The sequence below is a fragment of the Lynx canadensis genome, chromosome B1 (genome assembly GCF_007474595.2).
Source record: "Lynx canadensis isolate LIC74 chromosome B1, mLynCan4.pri.v2, whole genome shotgun sequence".
NCBI classification, from domain to species: domain Eukaryota; kingdom Metazoa; phylum Chordata; class Mammalia; order Carnivora; family Felidae; genus Lynx; species Lynx canadensis.
In genome coordinates this window covers 96,025,368-96,049,103 of record NC_044306.2, presented here as the reverse complement: position 1 = coordinate 96,049,103, position 23,736 = coordinate 96,025,368, and the positions used below count along the sequence as shown (strand labels likewise).

Sequence of the window (23,736 nt, the reverse complement as noted above, 5' to 3'; positions counted from 1 at the left end):
TGTGCCTGTTGGCCATCTGGATGTCTTCTTTAGAGAAGTGTCTATTCATGTTTTCTGCCCATTTCTTCACTGGGTTATTTGTTTTTCGGGTGTGGAGTTTGGTGAGCTCTTTATAGATTTTAGATACTAGCCCTTTGTCCGATATGTCATTTGCAAATATCTTTTCCCATTCCGTTGGTTGCCTTTTAGTTTTGTTGGTTGTTTCCTTTGCTGTGCAGAAGCTTTTTATCTTCATAAGGTCCCAGTAATTCACTTTTGCTTTTAATTCCCTTGCCTTTGGGGATGTGTCGAGGAAGAGATTGCTACGGCTGAGGTCAGAGAGGTCTTTTCCTGCTTTCTCCTCTAAGGTTTTGATGGTTTCCTGTCTCACATTTAGGTCCTTTATCCATTTTGAGTTTATTTTTGTAAATGGTGTGAGAAAGTGGTCTAGTTTCAACCTTCTGCATGTTGCTGTCCAGTTCTCCCAGCACCATTTGTTAAAGAGGCTGTCTTTTTTCCATTGGATGTTCTTTCCTGCTTTGTCAAAGATGAGTTGGCCATACGTTTGTGGGTCTAGTTCTGGGGTTTCTATTCTATTCCATTGGTCTGTGTGTCTGTTTTTGTGCCAATACCATGCTGTCTTGATGATTACAGCTTTGTAGTAGAGGCTAAAGTCTGGGATTGTGATGCCTCCTGCTTTGGTCTTCTTCTTCAAAATTCCTTTGGCTATTCGGGGCCTTTTGTGGTTCCATATGAATTTTAGGATTGCTTGTTCTAGTTTTGAGAAGAATGCTGGTGCAATTTTGATTGGGATTGCATTGAATGTGTAGATAGCTTTAGGTAGTATTGACATTTTGACAATATTTATTTTTCCAATCCATGAGCAGGGAATGTCTTTCCATTTCTTTAAGTCTTCTTCAATTACCTTCATAAGCTTTCTATAGTTTTCAGCATACAGATCCTTTACATCTTTGGTTAGATTTATTCCTAGGTATTTTATGCTTCTTGGTGCAATTGTGAATGGGATCATTTTCTTTATTTGTCTTTCTGTTGCTTCATTGTTAGTGTATAAGAATGCAACTGATTTCTGTACATTGGTTTTGTATCCTGCAACTTTGCTGAATTCATGTATCAGTTCTAGCAGACTTTTGGTGGAGTCTATCGGATTTTCCATGTATAATATCATGTCATCTGCAAAAAGCGAAAGCTTGACTTCATCTTTGCCAATTTTGATGCCTTTGATTTCCTTTTGTTGTCTGATTGCTGATGCTAGAACTTCCAGCACTATGTTAAACAACAGCGGTGAGAGTGGGCATCCCTGTCGTGTTCCTGATCTCAGGGAAAAAGCTCTCAGTTTTTCCCCGTTGAGGATGATGTTAGCTGTGGGCTTTTCATAAATGGCTTTTATGATCTTTAAGTATGTTCCTTCTATCCCGACTTTCTCAAGGGTTTTTATTAAGAAAGGGTGCTGGATTTTGTCAAAGGCCTTTTCTGCATCGATTGACAGGATCATATGGTTCTTCTCTTTTTTTTTGTTAATGTGATGTATCACGTTGATTGATTTGCGAATGTTGAACCAGCCCTGCATCCCAGGAATGAATCCCACTTGATCATGGTGAATAATTCTTTTTATATGCTGTTGAATTCGATTTGCTAGTATCTTATTGAGAATTTTTGCATCCATATTCATCAGGGATATTGGCCTGTAGTTCTCTTTTTTTACTGGGTCTCTGTCTGGTTTGGGAATCAAAGTAATACTGGCTTCATAGAATGAGTCTGGAAGTTTTCCTTCCCTTTCTATTTCTTGGAATAGCTTGAGAAGGATAGGTATTATCTCTGCTTTAAATGTCTGGTAGAACTCCCCTGGGAAGCCATCTGGTCCTGGACTCTTATTTGTTGGGAGATTTTTGATAACCGATTCAATTTCTTCGCTGGTTATGGGTCTGTTCAAGCTTTCTATTTCCTCCTGATTGAGTTTTGGAAGAGTGTGGGTGTTCAGGAATGTGTCCATTTCTTCCAGGTTGTCCAATTTGTTGGCATATAATTTTTCATAGTATTCCCTGATAATTGTTTGTATCTCTGAGGGATTGGTTGTAATAATTCCATTTTCATTCATGATTTTATCTATTTGGGTCATCTCCCTTTTCTTTTTGAGAAGCCTGGCTAGAGGTTAATCAATTTTGTTTATTTTTTCAAAAAAACAACTCTTGGTTTCGTTGATCTGCTCTACAGTTTTTTTAGATTCTATATTGTTTATTTCTGCTCTGATCTTTCTTATTTCTCTTCTTCTGCTGGGTTTAGGCTGCCTTTGCTGTTCTGCTTCTATTTCCTTTAGGTGTGCTGTTAGATTTTGTATTTGGGATTTTTCTTGTTTCTTGAGATAGGCCTGGATTGCAATGTATTTTCCTCTCAGGACTGCCTTCGCTGCGTCCCAAAGCGTTTGGATTGTTGTATTTTCATTTTCGTTTGTTTCCATATATTTTTTGATTTCTTCTCTAATTGCCTGGTTGACCCACTCATTCGTTAGTAGGGTGTTCTTTAACCTCCACGCTTTTGGAGGTTTTCCAGACTTTTTCCTGTGGTTGATTTCAAGCTTCATAGCATTGTGGTCTGAAAGTATGCATGGTATAATTTCAATTCTTGTAAACTTATGAAGGGCTGTTTTGTGACCCAGTATATGATCTATCTTGGAGAATGTTCCATGTGCACTCGAGAAGAAAGTATATTCTGTTGCTTTGGGATGCAGAGTTCTAAATATATCTGTCAAGTCCATCTGATCCAATGTCTCATTCAGGGCCCTTGTTTCTTTATTGACTGTGTGTCTAGATGATCTATCCATTTCTGTAAGTGGGGTGTTAAAGTCCCCTGCAATTACCACATTCTTATCAATAAGGTTGCTTCTGTTTATGAGTAATTGTTTTATATACTTGGGGGCTCCGGTATTCGGCGCATAGACATTTATAATTGTTAGCTCTTCCTGATGGATAGACCCTGTAACTATTATATAATGTCCTTCTTCATCTCTTGTTACAGCCTTTAATTTAAAGTCTAGTTTGTCTGATATAAGTATGGCTACTCCAGCTTTCTTTTGGCTTCCAGTAGCATGATAAATAGTTCTCCATCCCCTCACTCTCAATCTAAAGGTGTCCTCAGGTCTAAAATGAGTCTCTTGTAGACAGCAAATAGATGGGTCTTGTTTTTTTATCCATTCTGATACCCTATGTCTTTTGGTTGGCGCATTTAATCCGTTTACATTCAGTGTTATTATAGAAAGATATGGGTTTAGAGTCATTGTGATGTCTGTATGTTTTATGCTTGTAGTGATGTCTCTGGTACTTTGTCTCACAGGGTCCCCCTTAGGATCTCTTGTAGGGCTGGTTTAGTGGTGACAAATTCCTTCAGTTTTTGTTTGTTTGGGAAGACCTTTATCTCTCCTTCTATTCTAAATGACAGACTTGCTGGATAAAGGATTCTCGGCTGCATATTTTTGCTGTCTAGCACCCTGAAAATCTCGTGCCAATTCTTTCTGGCCTGCCAAGTTTCAAAGAGAGATCAGTCACGAGTCTTATAGGTCTCCCTTTATATGTGAGGGCACGTTTACCCCTTGCTGCTTTCAGAATTTTCTCTTTATCCTTGTATTTTGCCAGTTTCACTATGATATGTCGTGCAGAAGATCGATTCAAGTTACGTCTGAAGGGAGTTCTCTGTGCCTCTTGGATTTCAATGCCTTTTTCCTTCCCCAGTTCAGGGAAGTTCTCAGCTATTATTTCTTCAAGTACCCCTTCAGCACCTTTCCCTCTCTCTTCCTCCTCTGGGATACCAATTATGCGTATATTATTTCTTTTTAGTGTATCACTTAGTTCTCTAATTTTCCCCTCATACTCCTGGATTTTTTTATCTCTCTTTTTCTCAGCTTCCTCTTTTTCCATAACTTTATCTTCTAGTTCACCTATTCTCTCCTCTGCCTCTTCCATCCGAGCCGTGGTGGTTTGCATTTTGTTTTGCATTTCCTTTAAAGCGTTTTTCAGCTCCTCGTGACTGTTCCTTAGTCCCTTGATCTCTGTAGCAAGAGATTCTCTGCTGTCCTGTATACTGTTTTCCAGCCCAGCGATTAATTTTATGACTATTATTCTAAATTCACTTTCTGTTATATTATTTAAATCCTTTTTGATCAGCTCATTAGCTGTTGTTATTTCCTGGAGATTCTTCTGAGGGGAATTCTTCCGCTTGGTCATTTTGGATAGTCCCTGGTGTGGTGAGGACCTGCAGGGCACTTTTCCTGTGCTGTGGTGTATAACTGGAGTTGGTGGGCGGGGCCGCCGTCCGACCTGATGTCTGCCCCCAGCCCACCGCTGGGGCCACAGTCAGACTGGTGTGTGCCTTCTCTTCCCCTCTCCTAGGGGTGGGATTCACTGTGGGGTGGCGTGGCCCGTCCGGGCTACTTGCACACTGCCAGGCTTGTGATGCTGGGGATCTGGCGTATTAGCTGGGGTGGGAAGGCAAGGTGCACGGCGGGAGGGGGGGCAGGCTTAGCTCGCTTCTCCTTAGGTGATCCACTTCAGGAGGGGCCCTGTGGCAGCCGGAGGGAGTCAGATCCGCTGCCGGAGGTTTGGCTCCGCAGAAGCACAGAGTTGGGTGTTTGCGCGGAGCGAGCAATTTCCCTGGCCGGAACCGGTTCCCTTTGGGATTTTGGCTGGGGGATGGGCGGGGGAGATGGCGCTGGCGAGCGCCTTTGTTCCCCGCCAAACTGAGCTCTGTCGTCCGGGGGCTCCACAGCTCACCCTCCCTTTGTCCTCCAGCCTTCCCGCTTTCCGAGCAGAGCTGTTAACTTATGACCTCCCAGATGCTAAGTCGCGCTTGCTTTCGGAACACAGTCCGTCAGGCCCCTCCGCTTTTGCAAGCCGGACTCGAGGGCTCTGCTTGGCTGGCGAGCCGCCCCTCCGCCCCGGCTCCCTCCCGCCAGTCCGTGGAGCGCGCACCGCCTCGCCGCCCTTCCTACCCTCTTCCGTGGGCCTCTCGTCTGCACTTGGGTCCGGTGACTCCATTCTGCTAATCCTCTGGCGGTTTTCTGGGTTATTTAGGCAGGTGTAGGTGGAATCTAAATGATCAGCAGGACGCGCGGTGAGCCCAGCGTCCTCCTACGCCGCCATCTTCCTGCGCCTCTCTTTATCTTTATTTTTGAGACAAAGAGAGACAGACCATGAGTGGGGGAGGGGCAGAGAGAAAGGGAGACACAGACTCCAAAGCAGGCTCCAGGCTCTGAGCTGTCAGCACAGAGCCTGATTCGAGGCTCGAACTCATCAACTGCGAGATCATGACCTGAGCTGAAGTGGATGCTCAACTGACTGAGCCACCCAGGTGCCCTAAAATAATAGTCTTTTAAACAAATGCAGTCACTATTCTTTCTTACTTCTCCCTGGATGAACTTGTAAGTAATTAGCACTAATTTACTTTGAAGAATTTCCTTTATTAGAACAAAGAGACAAGAGGCAATCCGTTGATTGTCTTGAATTTTGCTATTCTCTAAAGAAATTAGTCTAAATATTTTATTTTATGGAGCAAAATCAGAGCATTCCATAGTGAGTTTGATACATCTTGAAATGCTGTTAAATAATTGTTTCAATAACCATTCTGTAATTTATTTTTTTATTTTAGAGAGAGAGAGTGTGCAAACAGGGGAGAGAGACAGAGGGAGAGAGAGAGAGGGACAGAGACAGTGAGAATCTTTTATTTTATTTTTTTAATTTTTTAATTTTATTTTTTTAATTTATATCCAAATTGGTTAGCATGTAGTGCAACAATGATTTCAGGAGTAGATTCCTTAATTCCCCTTACCCATTTAGCCCATCCCCCTTCCCACAACCCCTCCAGTAACCCTCTGTTTGTTCTCCATATTTAAGAGTCTCTTATGTTTTGTCCCCCTCCCTGTTTTTATATTATTTTTCCTTCCCTGATGTTCATCTGTTCTGTGTCTTAAAGTCCTCACATGAGTGAAGTCATATGATATTTGTCTTTCTCTGACTAGTTTTGCTTAGCATAATACCCTCCAGTTCCATCCACATAGTTGCAAATGGCAAGATTTCATTCTTTTTGACTGCTGAGTAATACTCTATTGTGTATATATATACCACATCTTCTTTATCCATTCATCCATCGATGGACATTTGGGCTCTTTCCATACTTTGACTATCATTGATAATGCTGCTATAGACATTAGGGTACATGTGCCTCTTCGAAACACCATACCTGTCCCTTGGATAAATACCTAGTAGTGCAATTGCTGGATCATAGGGTAGTTTTATTTTTGTTTTTTGAGGAACGTCCATACCGTTTTCCAGAGTGGCTGCACCAGCTTGCATCCCACCAACAACGCAAAAGAGGTCCTCTTTCTCCTCATCCTCGCCAACATCTGTTGTTGCCTGAGTTGTTAATGTTAGCCATTCTGACAGGTATAAAGTGGGATCTAAATGTGGTTTTGATTTGTATTTCCCTGATGATGAGTGATGTTGAGCATTTTTTCATGTGTCGGTTGGTCATCTGGATGTCTTCTTTGGAGAAGTGTCTATTCATGTCTTTTGCCCATTTCTTCACTGGATTATTTGTTTTTGGGGTGTTGAGTTTGATAAGTTCTCTATAGATTTTGGATACTAACCCTTTATTTGAAATGTCATTTGCAAATATCTTCTCCCATTCTGTTGGTTGCCTTTTAGTTTTGCTGATTGTTTCCTTTGCTGTGCAGAAACTTTTTATTTTGATGAGGTCCCAGTAGTTCATTTTTGCTTTTGTTTCCCTTGCCTCCAGAGACATGTTGAGTAAGAACTTGCTGCGGCCAAGATCAAAGAAGTTTTTGCCTGCTTTCTCCTCGAAGATTTTGATGGCTTCCTCTCTTACATTGAGGTCTTACATCCACTTTGAGTTTATTTTTGTGTATGGTGTAAGAAAGTGGTCCAGGTTCATTCTTCTGCATGTCACTCTCCAGTTTTCCCAGCACCACTTGCTGAAGAGAGTGTCTTCATTCCATTGGATATTCTTTCCTGCTTTGTCAAAGATTAGTTGGCCATACGTTTGTGGGTCCATTTCTGGGTTCTCTATTCTGTGCCATTGATCTGAGTGTCTGTTCTTGTGCCAGTACCATACTGTCTTGATGATTACAGCTTTGTAGTATAGCTTGAAGTCTGGGATTGTGATGCCTCCTACTTTGGTTTTCTTTTTCAAGATCGCTTTGGCTATTCGGGGTCTCTTCTGGTTCCATACAAATCTTAGGATTGTTTGTTCTAGCTTTGTGAAGAATGCTGGTGTTACTTTGATAGGGATCGCATTGAATGTGTAGATTGCTTTGGGTATTATCAACATTTTAACAGTATTTGTTCTTCCTATCCAGGAATATGGAATCTTTTTCCATTTTTTTGTGTCTTCTTCAATTTCTTTCTTTCTTTCTATACTTCTCAGTGTGTAGATCTTTTACCTCTTTAGTTAGGTTTATTCCCAGGTATTTTATGGTTTTTTAGCAACTGTAAATGGGTTCGATCCCTTGATTTCTCTTCTGTTGCTTCTTTGTTGGTGTATAGGAATGCAACCGATTTCTGTGCATTGATTTTATATCCTGCAACTTTGCTGAATTCATGAATCAGTTCTAGCAGTTTTTTGGTGGAATCTTTTGGGTTTTCCATATAGAGTATCATGTCATCTGTTAAGAGTGAAAGTTTAACCTCCTCCTGGCTGATTTGGATGCCTTTTATTTCTTTGTGTTGTCTGATTGCAGAGGCTAAGATTTCCAATACTATGTTGAATAACAGTGGCGAGAGTGGATATACCTGTCTCGTTCCTGACCTTAGGGGGAAAGCTCTCAGTTTTTCCCCGTTGAGGATGATATTAACATTGGGTCTTTCATATATGGCCTTTATGATGTTGAGTTATGATCCTTTTATCCCTACTTTCTTGAGGGTTTTAATCAAGAAGGATGCTGTATTTGAGACAGAGAATCTTAAGCAGGCTTGACACTTAGCACAGAGTTGAACACAAGGCTCAGTCCCATGACCCTGGGATCATGACCTGAGCTGAAATCAAGAGCTGGACACTCAACCGACTGAGCCACCCAGGTGCCCCACCATTTTATAATTTAGTCCTACGTATATATACAGTAATTCTTTAAAAATTTTTTTCTCAATGTTTATTTATTTTTGAGAGAAAGAGACAGAGAGCAAACAAGGAAGGAACAGAGAGAGAGAGAGAGAGAGAGAGAGAGAGAGAGAGTCGGAAGCAGGCTCCAGGCTCTGAGCTGTCAGCACAGAGCCTGAAGCAGGGCTTGAACACACTAGCTGTGAGATCATGACCTGAGCCCAGGTCTGATGCTTAACCTACTGAGCCACCCAGGTGCCCCTATATGCAGTAATTCTTATGGGGAAAAAGGTTTGGAAAGCAATGGATTTAATAGTGAAAATATTAAGTGGAGGTTTTAGAGAGTGACAATTCTGATTATCATGGACTCTTTCATGTGTGGAAGAAGCTAATGTTTAAAAACATTGGAAGGGACACCTACAGAATAAGTAAATATTGGTTTATATATAGACCCATGTATGAATAAATATATTGTAAATGTATTTGTAAATATATACATAAGATTACATCATGTTTTTCATTGTCTAGTGTTATAGTAATCCATTTTACCACATTAATGTGGAAGAGAATAAATTAAAATTACTTTAGCCACGGACAATATTTTCACCCTAGGTTTCCTCTATTCAGGAAATTTTGAAATATTTTAGTGTTACTTCTTAACAAAGATAAAAGCAATAAAAATTAAATGTTGAAAGCCATCACATTTCATTTAACAGTAAACTTGTGATTAACTGATAATCACGTTCTCAAAGATGGTAGAATAAATTATCTTTCTACTCCTTTCACCTCTATTCCTTTGTAAAATAAATCATTTCTGGACTGTCAACAAGCATGAGACATTTCTAGCTAAAGACCTTTCTTTCTTGAAGACTCTGAAAAGAAGTACTTAGAGTGAAAAGTGCCATAACTACAATAGTAAGTGCATTCTACTAAGAATAAATAAAAATTGCAAAGCCTGACAGTGAAGAATACAGAGAGGAATTCAAGTGACTATACCTCAAATAAAGGATTATCCTTGTTTGTGAGGAATCTATTCCAGGACGAAATCGATCTAGGAACCTCTGCATACAAAATCAGCCAGACAGTTTTTTGAGCTATAGGGAAACTGCAGCTGAGACCAGTAATCATAACTGGACAGTGATCAGCCAACAGGTCTTCAGGTCTAAGCGATGGACATGCCATGCCTTTTTCTCTAATTGTTAGGCCCCAAATCTATTTATTCAGAGAGCAGCTATCCTAAACGACACTCACACTGCCATTAAAATACATTTGGTACTGTGTTTTTTACACTTCTGTTAACTTTACCATTTGATTTTCCATTTCATGGAAGGGGAAAAATCAAAATTGAGAACTGTGGGTATATTGAGTGTTAGGTGGATGCCAACTGGATTAAAATCCCAGTAGTGGAGGTAACAGAACGAAGGTGATGGATTTAATACTGTTGTCTATTTAAGTGTCAAATAGAGTGAAGTGTTTTGCTGAATTCTTGAAATGGTTTGGCTCTGTCATACTGTAGTATCTAGCATAATCAACACTGAAAATTGGAGCACAGTTTTGTTTTCATAGGTAGAAAAAGGTATGTGTACTTGAGTATCAAGCAAATTGCTACTGAAAGTGGTTTGTTAAAAAATGGGTTTGATTAATGAAACAAAATTCGTTTTTTAAGTATATTTATTAGGCAGAAATGAATTCATTCATTTATTCTTTCATTTGTTAATCAAAGTTTCACTGAGTACCTTTTATGGGCCTGGCTCTGTGTTAGGGCCAGAGGATACAGAGTCAAATAATATGTCACCTCTCCTCTCCTGAAGCTTTCACTCCAATGTCATTTATTACTTTTTTAAATGTTTTGTTAATTTAGTTAACATTGGATTTCTTACAAGTTTTGTATGATTTTTTTTAGTATGTGTTTTCTTTATATCTATTTTAAGTATCTCTTATTTGGAAAAAAAAAACAAAGGAGAAGCAAAATTTAAAAAAAAATGAACAACACCAAAATATAAACTATACTGGGAGTCTACAAAATAAGGAAATCTCCTTTTCTCTGAAAGGAAGGAAAAAATCCTTTTATCTGAAGGAGTATGTTTTCTCCTAGGATGGTTCTTTGGGTTAGAAGTTCATTGAAATATTTGTGCCATCTATAAAATCTGCCATAATGTTGACAAACAAATACATTTCACGTTTTTAGCATTAGGCATACAGTAGGTATATAATTCTATAGGACATTATCATGCAGGTTTAAATAAGAAGAATTTGATCTCTAAATGATAGCCATTACAATCCTTCCTTGTAAACATTGTTGTTTGAAGAATGAAAATGGGCTATTAAAATAGATTGAAGTCATCAATGTCAACTTCAACTTTTCTGGCTCGGATGTATCTGTATTCAATATTATAAGTTCTACTCTGATTAAACACTCTTGGCATTATGTATGGGACTTGATAAATATGAGGTTTATAGACTGATTCATTTACTCAATAAATATTTGTGGGCACTTACCATGTATATATATGGTATTGTTCTTGTGGCTGGAGTTAAATACATGAATAGCACAGTCAAACCTTCTTTCAAGGAGCTCACATTCCGGGGAAAATCTAGACTAGCAAAAAATACAGGTGGGCAAAATCCTAATTATTCTGTCCCACAAAATGAACTAACCTTCTGTCTTCAGGAAATGAAGCATTCAGTATGGGAGTCAATAACTCATACATTTACTCATTTAACTGATCCTTGGCATGTAGCTACTAATGTGCAAGGCACTACTGTAGACACTGGATCTTCCCTTAATATTCAGATTCAGGAATCTTGAATGGAGACTAGGGATTTTGTTTTGTTTTGTTTTAGTTTTTATTTAAACAATTTTTTTAATGTTCATTCATATTTTGAGAGACAGAGCATGAGTGGGGGGCGGGCGGAGAGAGAGGGAGACAGAATCCAAAGAAGGCTCCAGGCTCTGAACTGACAGCACAGAGCCCAATGTGGGGCTTGAACTCATAGACTGCAAGATCATGACCTGAGCTGAAATCAGATGCTTAACCGACTGAGCCACCCAGGGGCCCCTAGTTTTTATTTTAATCAGCTGGTGCTCCTCATGACAGTGCACTCCTTAGTTCCCCACCCACCTTCCCTCTGGTAACCATCAGTTTGTTCTCTGTAGTTAAGAATTTGTTTCTTGGTTTGTTTCTTTTTCCTTTTTCCATTTGGCTTATTGTTTTGTTTCTTAAATTCCACATACGAGTGAAATCATATGGTATTTATCTTTCTCTGACTGACTTATTTCACTTAGTGTTATATTCTGTAGCTCCATCCATGTCACTGCAAATTGGAAGATTTCATTTTTTTTAAATTTTTTTTTTCAACGTTTATTTATTTTTGGGACAGAGAGAGACAGAGCATGAACGGGGGAGGGGCAGAGAGAGAGGGAGACACAGAATCGGAAACAGGCTCCAGGCTCTGAGCCATCAGCCTAGAGCCTGACGCGGGGCTCGAACTCCCGGACCGCGAGATCGTGACCTGGCTGAAGTGGGACGCTTAACCGACTGCGCCACCCAGGCGCCCCAGAAGATTTCATTTTTTATGGCAAAGTAATATTCCATATTTTGTGTATGTGTGTGTGTGTGTGTGTGTGTGTGTGTGTGTACCACTTCTTTATCCATTCATTTGGTCAATGGACATTTGGGCTCTTTCCATAATTTGGCTATTGTAAATTATGCTGTAATAAACATAGGGGTGCATGTATCCCTTTGAGTTAGTGTTTTTATATTCTTTAGGTGAGTACCCAGTAATGTGATTCCTGGATTACAGGGTAGCTCTATTTTTAAATATTTGAGGAACTTCCATACTGTTTTTCAGAGTGGCTGCATCAGTTTGCATTCCCATCAACAGTGTGAGAGGATTCCTTTTCTCCACATTCTTGCCAATATCTATTTTTTTTTTAATTTTTTTTTCAACGTTTATTTATTTTTGGGACAGAGAGAATGAGCATGAACGGGGGAGGGGCAGAGAGAGAGGGAGACACAGAATCGGAAACAGGCTCCAGGCTCTGAGCCATCAGCCCAGAGCCTGACGCGGGGCTCGAACTCCCGGACCGCGAGATCGTGACCTGGCTGAAGTCGGATGCTTAACCGACTGCGCCACCCAGGTGCCCCGCCAATATCTATTATTTCTTGTGTTGATTTTAGCCATTCTGACAGGTGTGAGGTGATATCTCATTGTAGTTTTTTTTAATGGTTATTCATTTATTTTTGAGAAGGGGGAGGGGCAAAGAGAGAATCCCAAGCAAGCTTCACACTCAGTGCAGAGCCTGATGCAGGGCTTGAATTCATGACCTGTGAGATCATGACCTGAGCCAAAATCAAGAGTCAGGCACTTAACCAGTGGAGCCACCCAGGTACCCCTCATTGTAGTTTTGATTTACATTTCCCAAGATTTATTTTTTAAAGTATATTTATTTATTTTGAGAGAAAGAAAGAGAGCATGCATGTAAGCAGGGGAGGGGCAGAGAGGAGAGAGAGAATCCTAAGCATGCTCCATGCTATCAGCAAGATTGCTTTGGCTATTTGGGGTCTCTTGTGGTTCCATACAAATTTTAAGATTTTTGTTCTCGTTCTGTGAAAATGTTCCATATGCACTTGAAAATAACGTGTATTATGCTCTTCTAGGATGGAATGTATATGCTGCTGTTTTAAGATGGAATGTTCTAAATATATTTGTTAAATCCATCTGGTCTAGTGTGTCTTTCAAAGCCATTGTTTCCTTGTTGATTTTCTGTTTAGATGATATGTCCATTGATGTAAATGGATGTTAATTAGTCCCCTACTATTATTGTATTATTGATTAGTTCCTTTATATTTGTTACTAACTGTTCTGTGTATTTGGGTGCTCTCATGTTAGGTATATAATATGTTACATGTTTGTGTATAATAATATTACAATTGTTGTATCTCTTTGTTGTATTGTCCCCTTTATTATTAAAAATAGTGTCCTTGTTTGTCTCTTATTACAGTCTTTGTTTTTTTTAATGTTTATTTATTTTTGAGAGAGAGAGAGAGAGAGAGAGAGAGAGCAAGTTGGTGAGGAGCAGAGAGAGAGGAAGACACAGAATCTGAAGCAGACTCCAGGCTCTGAGCTGTCAGCACAGAGCCTGATGTGGGGCTCAAACTCATGAACCATGAGATCATGACCTGAGCCAAAGTCAGACACTTAACCAACTGAGCCACCCAGGTGCTCCACAGTCTTTGAATTAATGTCTGTTTTGTCTTATATAAGTATTGCTCTGGCTTTCTTTTGACACTAATTTGCACAATAGAAGTTCCTTTATCCCCTTGCTTTCAATCTACAGATGTCTTTAGTTCTAAAATGAGTCTCTGATAGGCAACATATACATGAGTTTTGTTTTGCCTTTTTTTTTCATCCTGTCACCTTATGTCTTTTGATTGGAGCATTTAGTCCACTTATATTTAATGTTATTATTGATAGCTATGTATTTATTGCCATTTTATTATTTGTTTTGTGGTTTCTGAAGATTTTCTCTGATCCTTTCTTCTCTTTCACTTTCATTGCTTTCTGGTTTTCTTTAGTGATAAATTTGGATTTTTTTCTCTTTATTCTTTGTATATTTATTAGTGGTTTTTAATATATGGTTACCATTAGGTTTGTATACAACATCTTCTGCATATAGCAGTCTATACTAAGTCGTTTAAGTTTGAACCCATTCTTTACTCCTCTCCTCCTCATGTTTTATGTATATGGTGTCATATTTTGCATCATTTCATTTTGTGAGTTCCTTGACTGACTTTTTACAGAAATATTCATTTTTACTGCTTGTGTGTTTCCTACCTTCATTCTGTCACTTTTGGTCTTTCCTTTCCACTCAAAGAATCCACTTTAAAACTTCTTGCAGGGCTGGTTTAGTGTTCATGAACTCCTTTAGTTTTTGTTTTTCTGGGAAACTATCTCCCCTTATATTCTGAATGATAGCTTTGCTGGATAGAGTATCCTTGGCTGCAGGTTTTTCCAATTCAGCATTTTGTATATATCATGCCACTACTTTCTGGCTTGGAAAGTTTCTGCTGAGAAATCCACTGATAGCCTTATGGAGTTCCTTTGGACATAAATCTCTTCTTTGGTCTTGCTTCTTTTAATATTTTTTCTTTATCACTATCTTTTGCTATTTTCATTATAATATGTCTTGATGTAGATCTACTTTTGTTGATTTTGTTGGGGGTTCTCTGTGCTTCTTGGATCTGGATATCTGTTTCCTTCTCCAGATTAGTGAATGGTTAGCTATTACTTCTTCAAATAAGTTCTCTGCCCCCCTTTTCTCTCCTTTTTCTGAGACTCCTATAATATGAATGTTTTACATTTGATAGAGTCACTGAGTTCTCTAAATCTATTCTCATTTTGCATAATTTTTTTCTCTCTTTTGTTCAGCTTGATTACTTTCCATTACTTTGCTTCTGTGTCATTAATTTGTTCCTCTTCTTCTTCCAGCCTGCTGTTCATTCCATCAAGTGTGTTTCTCAGTATGTCATCGAACACTTTATCTCTCTGCTATGTTATTTCTTGTCTTTGTGCTAATGGTCTCACTAATGTCCTCCACTCTTCTCAAGTCCAGTGAGTATCCTTATCACTATTGCTTTAAATTCTCCATCAGGCATGTTATTTATATCTGTATTGCTCAGAAATCCACGTGTAGCTTTGTCCTATTCTTTAATTTGGGACAAATTCTTCTGTATTCTCATTCTGTCTAAGTCTTTCTAACTGTTTCTCTGTGTTAGGAAAGTCACCTACCTCTCCTGTTCTTGAGCGTAATGGCTTTGTGAATAAGAGGTCCTGCAATGCCTTGTATTGTAGTGTCCCCTATTCCTCAGGGCCTGACACTTCTGGGAGTGTCTCCAATGTGTGCTGTGTGTGCTTTGCTTTTGTGTCCTGGCTGCTTTATCCTTTTGACCAGTCATATGCAGAGGCTCTCTTTGCCTGTTTTGGGCAGTGTTTAATATCTTGCCTGAGTGTGGCATTCTGGTCTGCTTTTGGAATGAGACCTGTCACTACTGCCACTGGAACTGAGTCCTCACAAAACTCATGGGTCAGGAGATGCAATGTTCATAGGGTTTGAGCCAGCCTTCTGGAGAAGGGGGTCCACCATGCTGAGACTGAGGCAAGTGTGACTGTGAAGGGCAGTTATACTGGAGCACAGAGGGGCAGGGCTTGGTATAAGCAATTTAGGTAGTGAGTGTCGGCCCTCTGCTGGTTCCCACAGGTGGCCCTGCTTATATTGAGGGGTAGGGGAGAGAAATTGTGCCTTCTAGTTCCTTTGTTCCCCGAGGGGTTTCTCTGTGCAAACTGCTTCTCTGAGACATGCTCTGAGATGAGCAACTAACCTCCCCACTCTGTACCCCAGGCTGTCTTCAGATAGCTGTTTACAAGTTGTATATCCATGGGCTGTGTGCCCTGCCTTCTCTCCAAGAGCATCTCCAATGTCCCCTGGGTTCTTCCAGAGCCAAGCATGCTGACATTTAAAACTCCAGGCTTTAAGTCTTACTGGTTGCAAGAACTCATGAAATTTGGGCCCCTCACTTTCCAAGTCAATTGCTATGAGGATTCATTTTCTCCATGCACTCCCCTGTGTGCTAGTCTGTTTCTGGCTCTTCTCCATGACCACAGCTCCCTCCCCTCTGCTGCAGCCTTGATCCATTTCTTTTCCAAGCTGTGTTTCTGCACTTCCTACCTTCTTCAAGGTTCTCTACCCTTTAGTTATGGAGTTTGTTCTGCCAGTGTTCAGATGGACTTTTGGGGTATCTAAGGTTATATGAAAGTTATCTAGTTGTATTTGTGAGACTAGGTAAGCCTATGGTCCTCCTAGTTTGCCACCATCTTCCCTCTATCACTAGGAATGTGTTTTTCTAAGTAGCTTGGATAAGTTTACAATTAGAAAACATTTTGAGGGGCGCCTGTGTGGCTTAGTTGATTAAGCACCTGACTCTTGATTTAGGCTCAGGTCATGATCTCATATTTTGTGGAATCAAGTCCTGTGTTGGGCTTTGTGCTGACAGTGCATAGCCTTCCTGGGATTCTCTCTCTCCCTCTGTCTCTGCCTTCCCTCCCCCTACCCCCAACTCTTAAATTAAAAAGAGAAAGAAAGAAAGAAAGAAAGAAAGAAAGAAAGAAAGAAAGAAAAAATTTTGAAATGACCACTTTAATCAATTTCTTTTGAATGTAAAGTATCTTAGTTGGGTTTCTAACAAGAGGTATGTGGCTAAAAATTCACAGTGGGAAGCAAAAGCAAGCACACTATGATGATGCCTTCTATTATGTATGATTGATTGATAGAAGACTATTGTAATCTTAATCAGACAAACTGATGACCAGAATGGTTTTTCAGCGGAATATTGAAGAGTCTGACTTATTTTTTTGCTAGCATGAAAATCCAACCTCCCTAAAAGGAAACTGTGCTGGAATGCCTTGGTTAGAGCTGAAGCTTTTTTCAAAAAAAGCAACTGTACTTAAATAAGCACTTACTTGAAATTATAGAATTACTCACCATAACCTTGGAAGACTTTGGCCTGGAATATTTTGGGGGCCTGATTTTAATGTGGCTACTGGACCATTTTTAATATTTAATTGAAAAAAATTGTGCAATTTAGTAGGAGAAACTGGAGTAGGGTTTGAGAGGTTAGACAGCAGGCTGAAGATGCTACAGCTTTGGGAAACAAGGGAGCTCCCCCCTGTGATAATATATAAATGACACATTGGTTCCCTCCTATAGCTTCTATATGGCTTCTTTTGCCTCACCACTCAGAGAAAAATATAAAGAATTTAGAGGAAGGGATGGGGTGAGGAGCACAGAAATAGCAATCTCAATCTGTGACTAGTACATTTACAATTTTTCTTAGGATTTTGCCTGCTGCCTAATATGACAGGAAGGTCACTTGACAGAGTCACTTTGAGAAGTAAGACGGATGATACTGTGAACAACTAAGGGTGTTAATCAACCACAGTTATAGGGTTGCCTATGAATAGGTACTTCAGTGATACTCGTTTATTCATTCATTATTTCACCAGTTGCTCATTAGTCAGTCAACATATGTTAAATGTGCTAGACAATGGGGGCATGCTAGTGTACAAGGTAGACATCATCTTTGACCTCTTAAAATTATATTCTTCTAAGGCAGAAGGAAATAGAAGAAGATGAATGAAAAGGTTATTCAGCTGGATGATAATTTACTATCGTCTGCGTTCTGAACATTAATCATTTTTTTCTGCAGTGCTTTTAGCAAATCAAAAATGGCATCCGGTTCCTCTCTTGGTGAATGAGAAAAGGAATCTAAGGTGCTTGCCTTAGGTGTTTGCTGATACTCAAGAACCTCTTCTATGAATATAGCTAGAATATAAGATCCATTAGGATATGAGATACATGAGGACAAGGACTTTATTTTGTTGACTACTTTTGCCCAGTTTGAAAAGTGTATACCATGTGGCAACACTTGATAAATTCTTGTTGAATGACAGTGCAGATCTTGATAAAGTTAAGAATTAAGGTAAGTTTCTTGTTACAGAAGCAAGTGAAATGAGGAGAGGAATAATGGTGTTAACATTTAGATCCTAACTTGTTAGAACTTGATAGTGTCAGATCTTTATAAAAATATTTTTTATAAAAACTATTTTTGGAAAAATAACATCATAAACAATGAATGCTTGGCTCTTATGATACACTTATCATCTTAAAACAAATAAATTATAGCCCCCCCCAAAACCAATTCTAGCCATGATGAAGAACTTTTATGAATTCCTATTTTGAAGGAGGTCAAGCAGGTTACACAAGTTTCTTCTGGCAGCAGGATAGTTTACAGGATTCAAATTATCTGATAATAGATTCTTTACTTAAAAAGTTCTATTAAAAAATTCTAAAAGGGAGACAACTTTTAGAAGTTTTATAGAGTTACACCAGAGTGAGCTCTGAGCTTCCCTGGATAAAATTCCTTACATACTTTCCTCTCTAGATGCAGAATAGATGGCTAGGGGAAATGACTATATTCAATGGATTTTGTTTATCAGAGACCATAGATTGTAGTTTATGGGTCTTTTCATCGAAGTTGTCAATGTTCTGTGTATAACATTGTTACAGCAGTTTCCTGAACAGTTCTTTACAATTAAGTTGTCTTGATCTCTGAGGGACTGCAGTTGGAAGAGCAGAGAAGGTAATTTGGCTTTCGATCACCACAGTTTTCCAAATGGGTAATTCTTAGAATGGGATTGTCAATGATTCTGGTTGACTTCAGTTAATATTAGATTCTTCATTAGGGTTGACAGGATCTGCTTTGGGAACAGGGTAAGAAAGTCTATGGGGAGACAATCTGAATAAAAAAGGAATGCAATATTCTCTGTTTGGCATATGGATGGTTTCCAAAACCTATCCCTTTTATGCCTTATCCCTGTTTAAAGATTATAGTTAATAAGCACTAATAAGAAGATAAGCAGTTTAAAAGGGTAGAAGTTGATATCAGCAAAAAATTTACCAAAATATACCAAAATGATAAAATAGTAAAATAATTGTTGTTGATTGAGTGAAAAAGACCAATATAATAAATATGATCAGCTTCGAAATCATGAGAAAGAATAAAATGATTAGCCCAAGCAGGTAGGGGCAAGTTTCCTGGGGCTAAGGTGGCTGCTTAACAGGTCTCTAGAGTCTAGGTTTGTCTGTCAGGGATCAGCATAGACATTAACAACTATAATAAAGTTTGGGCTAATGAGAAAACAGCTGCTTTAGTTGCTTTCCTTAGAGCTTTAAGCCTTAAGAACCAATGCTTAGGGGCGCCTGGGTGGCGCAGTCGGTTAAGCGTCCGACTTCAGCCAGGTCACGATCTCGCGGTCTGTGAGTTAGAGCCCCGCGTCGGGCTCTGGGCTGATGGCTCAGAGCCTGGAGCCTGTTTCCGGTTCTGTGTCTCCGAGCCTGGAGCCTGTTTCCGGTTCTGTGTCTCCCTCTCTCTCTGCCCCTCCCCCATTCATACTCTGTCTCTCTCTGTCCCAAAAATAAATAAACGTTGAAAAAAAAAATTAAAAAAAAAAAAAAAGAACCAATGCTTAGCTCAGCAGTGTCAATATGCCTTTTAAAAAGTAGCCATTTGCACAAGTTGAATCTGACATTTTATGTGTTTTATAGCAGACCATAAATACTTTTAACTTTATAAATAATAAAACTATGAATGGGATAAATACTCAATAGCATTATTAATGGGTTTTCAACCTAGGGACCATGAGTGACAACTTGCCTATAAAGCAGTTATATATAGTTTTTGTTTAGTTTAAACTGTGGTTCTATTTGTTTACACATTAAATTTGCCAACCTCAAAATTATAACATTTTGATTATTTCCTCTTAATTTATGAAAAAAATTGCTGAGCTTACATTTAAGTCAACATTACCTGGAATCAGTAGAATGGGAATTACATTTCTTCATTCCTCTTTGGGAATATTTGCCACCTGGCACTGATATAATGAATTCATATACAATTCATAGATTGGGGATTGGACGAACTTATGAAGCCCTTTATTCAATACTCTATGAAGAAACTGAGGTCTGACAAGGTGAGTAGGCAACAATAATTTGATTACATGTTTCCTTTTGTCTTTTAGCTATAATGGGTTGTGAGAGGGAGATAAGAACTTTAACAACAACTCCTTGAGTTTTTATAATATCCAAGAAAGATCTGCATCGTATTTCTGATAATGAGAATAAGAGGCTCTATTCATAAATAAGTGAGATTTTAACCAAATGTATTCTAAAATATTTTCTGTTTATACTGTGTGAGCTAAAAGGCAGTGAAAAATACCAAGGGAAGATTGTAAATTATTTAAACTTTTTAAAATGTAGAATAAAATCTACCATATAACCTTTCTTGTATATTTACATTATTTTCTCAACTTTTCATAACTCCAAAAATCCAAATATGGTTTATATTTTACAAGTATTTCTTATGTTACATTTTATGAATATTTGAATTTTTTGGTTTGATACCTGCTCATTTCAGATACTGTACATTTTTTTGGAAGATACTTTAAGCACTCAAAATTTTTTTCACTGTGCCTAAAATTAAAAAAAATTGTACATATAAAATTATAAACATGTAAGTATATATACATTATATATACATATTATTTTTGTATTCTTTATATACAGCACAGTTGAATTATTTTCAGTATATTTGTTTGAATTACTTTTTATATATTTTATATAAATATATATAAATATTTTAATAAATATATAAATAATATATAAATATTATATATAATAAATTTTATTATTGTAGAATATATATTATTTAATATTAACAATATTATATATTATTTAATATTATATATAATAAATATATAAAAATATATAAACATTATATATAATATATAAATATTTTATATATATTTTTTAACAGCTGTATTATTTGGATCAACTTCCATCTAATCGGAAATGAATGTATACATTAGTCAATTTGGATCAATTTCCTTTGGGCTGTGCTAGGCGCTATACAGGACTTCATGATTTCTGTTTGCTTTTAAGAATAGTAGTAGTAACATTGCTGCTGGTAGTAGAAGCTTGTGTGCTTTGATAAAATATACATAAAACTAATAAGACTTTTGTATGAATGAAAGTAATTAATATACAGTACTCTGTGTGAATTGAGTCTGTGTATTTTGTAATAATCACAGACTCATAGAAATTATCAATAGGACATGACAGATTATCTTTATTTTTACATGGTGAACCTTAGATTTGGACCATCTGGACATGTTTTAAATGTGAATTCAACAACCTGCTCATACAAACTCTTAGATGTGATTTGAATTAAGAAAAACATGCCATGTATATATATATATATATATATATATATATATGTATATAGAAAACATTAGCATAGAATGGTTTCTCACTCTTTTTTCAAAAAGTTTATTTATTTATTTTGAGAGAGAGAGAAGAGACTGTGTGCACATGCTGGGGATGGGCAGAGATCCCAAACAGGCTCTGCACTGTTAGCATAGAACCTGATAAGGGCCTTGATCTCACAAACCTGTGAGATTATGACCTGAACTGAAATTAAGAGTTGGACACTTAACAGACTGAACCACCCAGGCACCCCTGGTTTCTCACTCTTCAGTGAATATTTTAGCAAGGTCTGTATACTTGTGCACAAGAAAAATTGCATATGTATATAAAAAAAGTATATAATACATAATGTTTATATAAATATAATTTAAAAATAACATATTAATGCACAATTTCCAGACACATACATAATATGATTTTCTTTTAAAATTTCATTGGTTTTAATGAATAAATAGAAACACAGTTGTGTATTCAATACTTAAAAGTTGATTTTTTTATTTCAGTGTGACCTGAAGTCATTGCCTTGTGTATTTTAAAGCTTTCAATTTGAAGTGGATTATGGGAGACAACTGGGAGCATCCAGACTCAAGAGCTGTGTGGAGGGATCTTTGCTGTGATCCCTCTGACAACACAGGTAATCACTCATAAAGAAAACCACCTCACAAATAGAACTCACCTTTTTGGCCTCAGTTGGATAGCTGAAGTAAAAATCTTTGTCTGGTACCACTGTAAATGTTCCAACAATATGCCCAAAATAAATCATTTAATTGAACATGACTTTTACTCTTTATGTTTTACTATATGATTGTTTTTAATGAATGGCAAGAGAAAATCATTGTTGGGGTGCTTCTTCCCTATCAACTCAGGCTTCCTGGCAAGTTTTCTGTTCCCTGAAATAGATCTTTGGAAAAGAAGAAAAAAAAATGCACTGTTTCTGTGAAAATGCCAGTGATACGTTGCATAGTGCTGAGACCTGATGTAGAAAAATGAGCTGCTGCAAATTTTGCCCTAGGGACATGTCAGTACTGTGCAAATGCATGGAGGTGAATATTATAACTTGTACTCAATATTACACTTTAACATATTATCTAAATCCTAAATATGGCAATTTTCTTGGTAGGGATGGTATGCAGGTTGTCTGTCAGAATAAATGCTCACTTAACCTGAAAGACCTTGAACAATACTGGTTTAGGGAACTGGAGTAAGTCCAATAGGTATTATATGATTATGTTATTGGGCACTTGTAGGATTCAGGAATATCATGTATGTTAAAGATATATCTAGACTTCTTTCTTCAGCTGCCAAAACTTTAACTGACTTTCTGAGGAGCCAGTTTATTTATGGTGGCAATAATAGTTGAGTTTTGAGGCTATTAATTTAAAGATAGAGTATTTCTTTTGACATCAGCCTTTGAATTGGGGAGGCCAGAAAGAAAAACAAGATAATAGCACTAAACAGTAGCCATGCATAATTATTGGGCAAAGATTCTTATAGTGCCCTAGAAAGAAATGCAATCTGATTCTGAAAAATTTGTTCTCTTGTCTGCCTCTCTGTAAACAGTTTAGATTATTTATAAATTGAATCCTTCTTTAGTTAAAATGTGTCCTAAATAACACAGTGTACTTCTAATCTTGTGGCAACATCATAATCGTTCTGGGGATTGAAAAACTAAATATTCTTAACAAAATAAATAAGCAATGACAAGTGGCAAACTAACACACAAAAACCTTAAAAGAATTTATTGGATAACAACTTCACTTGGACACTTATATTAAACAGTCAAGTCCTGAAAGAATGAATAAGAAAAATAAATTCCATTATTTCTGAGCACTTATAGTAAGCCAGTTCTGCTATAAATCTTAAAATTACCAACACTTTGGATGGAAGTTTGAACACATACTATAACTATGTGGTGCAGTGAAATTTAAATGTGAAATCATTCCCTCTAGACTACCAGCCATCCTAGCTGGAATGAAAACAGCATATTCTTATGTTCTGATTCATCAAAGTCTAGTTTTCAGGTATTTTGATGATTAAATCTGTCTGGTGAAAGGCCATCAATTTCAGGCAGAGGTTTCCCTGTATGACTGCCTTGTCATATACTTCTGTAAATGGGAGTTTGGGAACTTTAAATGAAAGAGTATGTAAAGTTTTCTTTGCTGAGTGTTATTAACTGAGGGACTCTGGATTAATTTAACAGCCAGGTCTGTTCTTTCAGCCATAAGCCATGCTGTCAGAGAAACTTAATTACACTTTAAGTGGGATGCAAATGAGTTGTGACACTACATCATTTCACATGAAAGGTTCATTACTTACATTAACTTGCACAATGCTTGCTCCCAAACCTAGACCTCATTACAATATTCCTGGGATTTTTTTTTTAAAACGTAGCTAAATGCATGTAGGGTTTTAACTTTTAATAGCCTGTTTCTTTCTTAATGTTTAAGACTACAAATGTTCACTTTATTAAATGATTATGAATTGAACTACTGGATACATGATTGTATTAAGACTGGCAGGAAAAAAATGTTCTACCATGTTCTACTCAATATGTATATGTTCTGCTCAATAGCACATTCTTAGTACCAATTTATTTTTTTTAAAGTAACTTTATATGAATAACTTCTTTAGCATTGCTATCTATGGCTTGAAACAGGAAATTTAACAAGCTTTAGAATCAAAAGCTTAAGGAATCTTATTCCAGGCTTAATAGATTTTTTTTCTGAGCATGAGTTGGGTGGGAAATATAGAAATGTAAA

The 23,736-nt window shown here is 37.7% G+C and overlaps 1 protein-coding gene across 6 annotated transcripts in view; it reads left to right on the top strand.

Annotated features, from left to right (window-relative positions):
• CB1H4orf33 (chromosome B1 C4orf33 homolog) overlaps nt 1–21,744 on the top strand; it is a 131,860-nt gene extending 110,116 nt beyond the window's left edge. For 4 of the 6 annotated variants that reach the window (XM_030313077.1, XM_030313076.1, XM_030313078.1 and 1 more), the window contains 2 exons: nt 19,619–19,686; nt 21,481–21,744. In XM_030313077.1, coding sequence (XP_030168937.1) covers nt 19,619–19,686; nt 21,481–21,513 — 101 coding nt within the window. In that variant the 3' untranslated portion in view covers nt 21,514–21,744. The remainder of the gene's footprint in view (nt 1–19,618; nt 19,687–21,480) is intronic. The other 2 variants (XR_003968350.1, XM_030313079.1) reach the window with 2 other exon arrangements.
• The last annotated feature ends 1,992 nt before the right edge of the window (nt 21,745–23,736 follow it).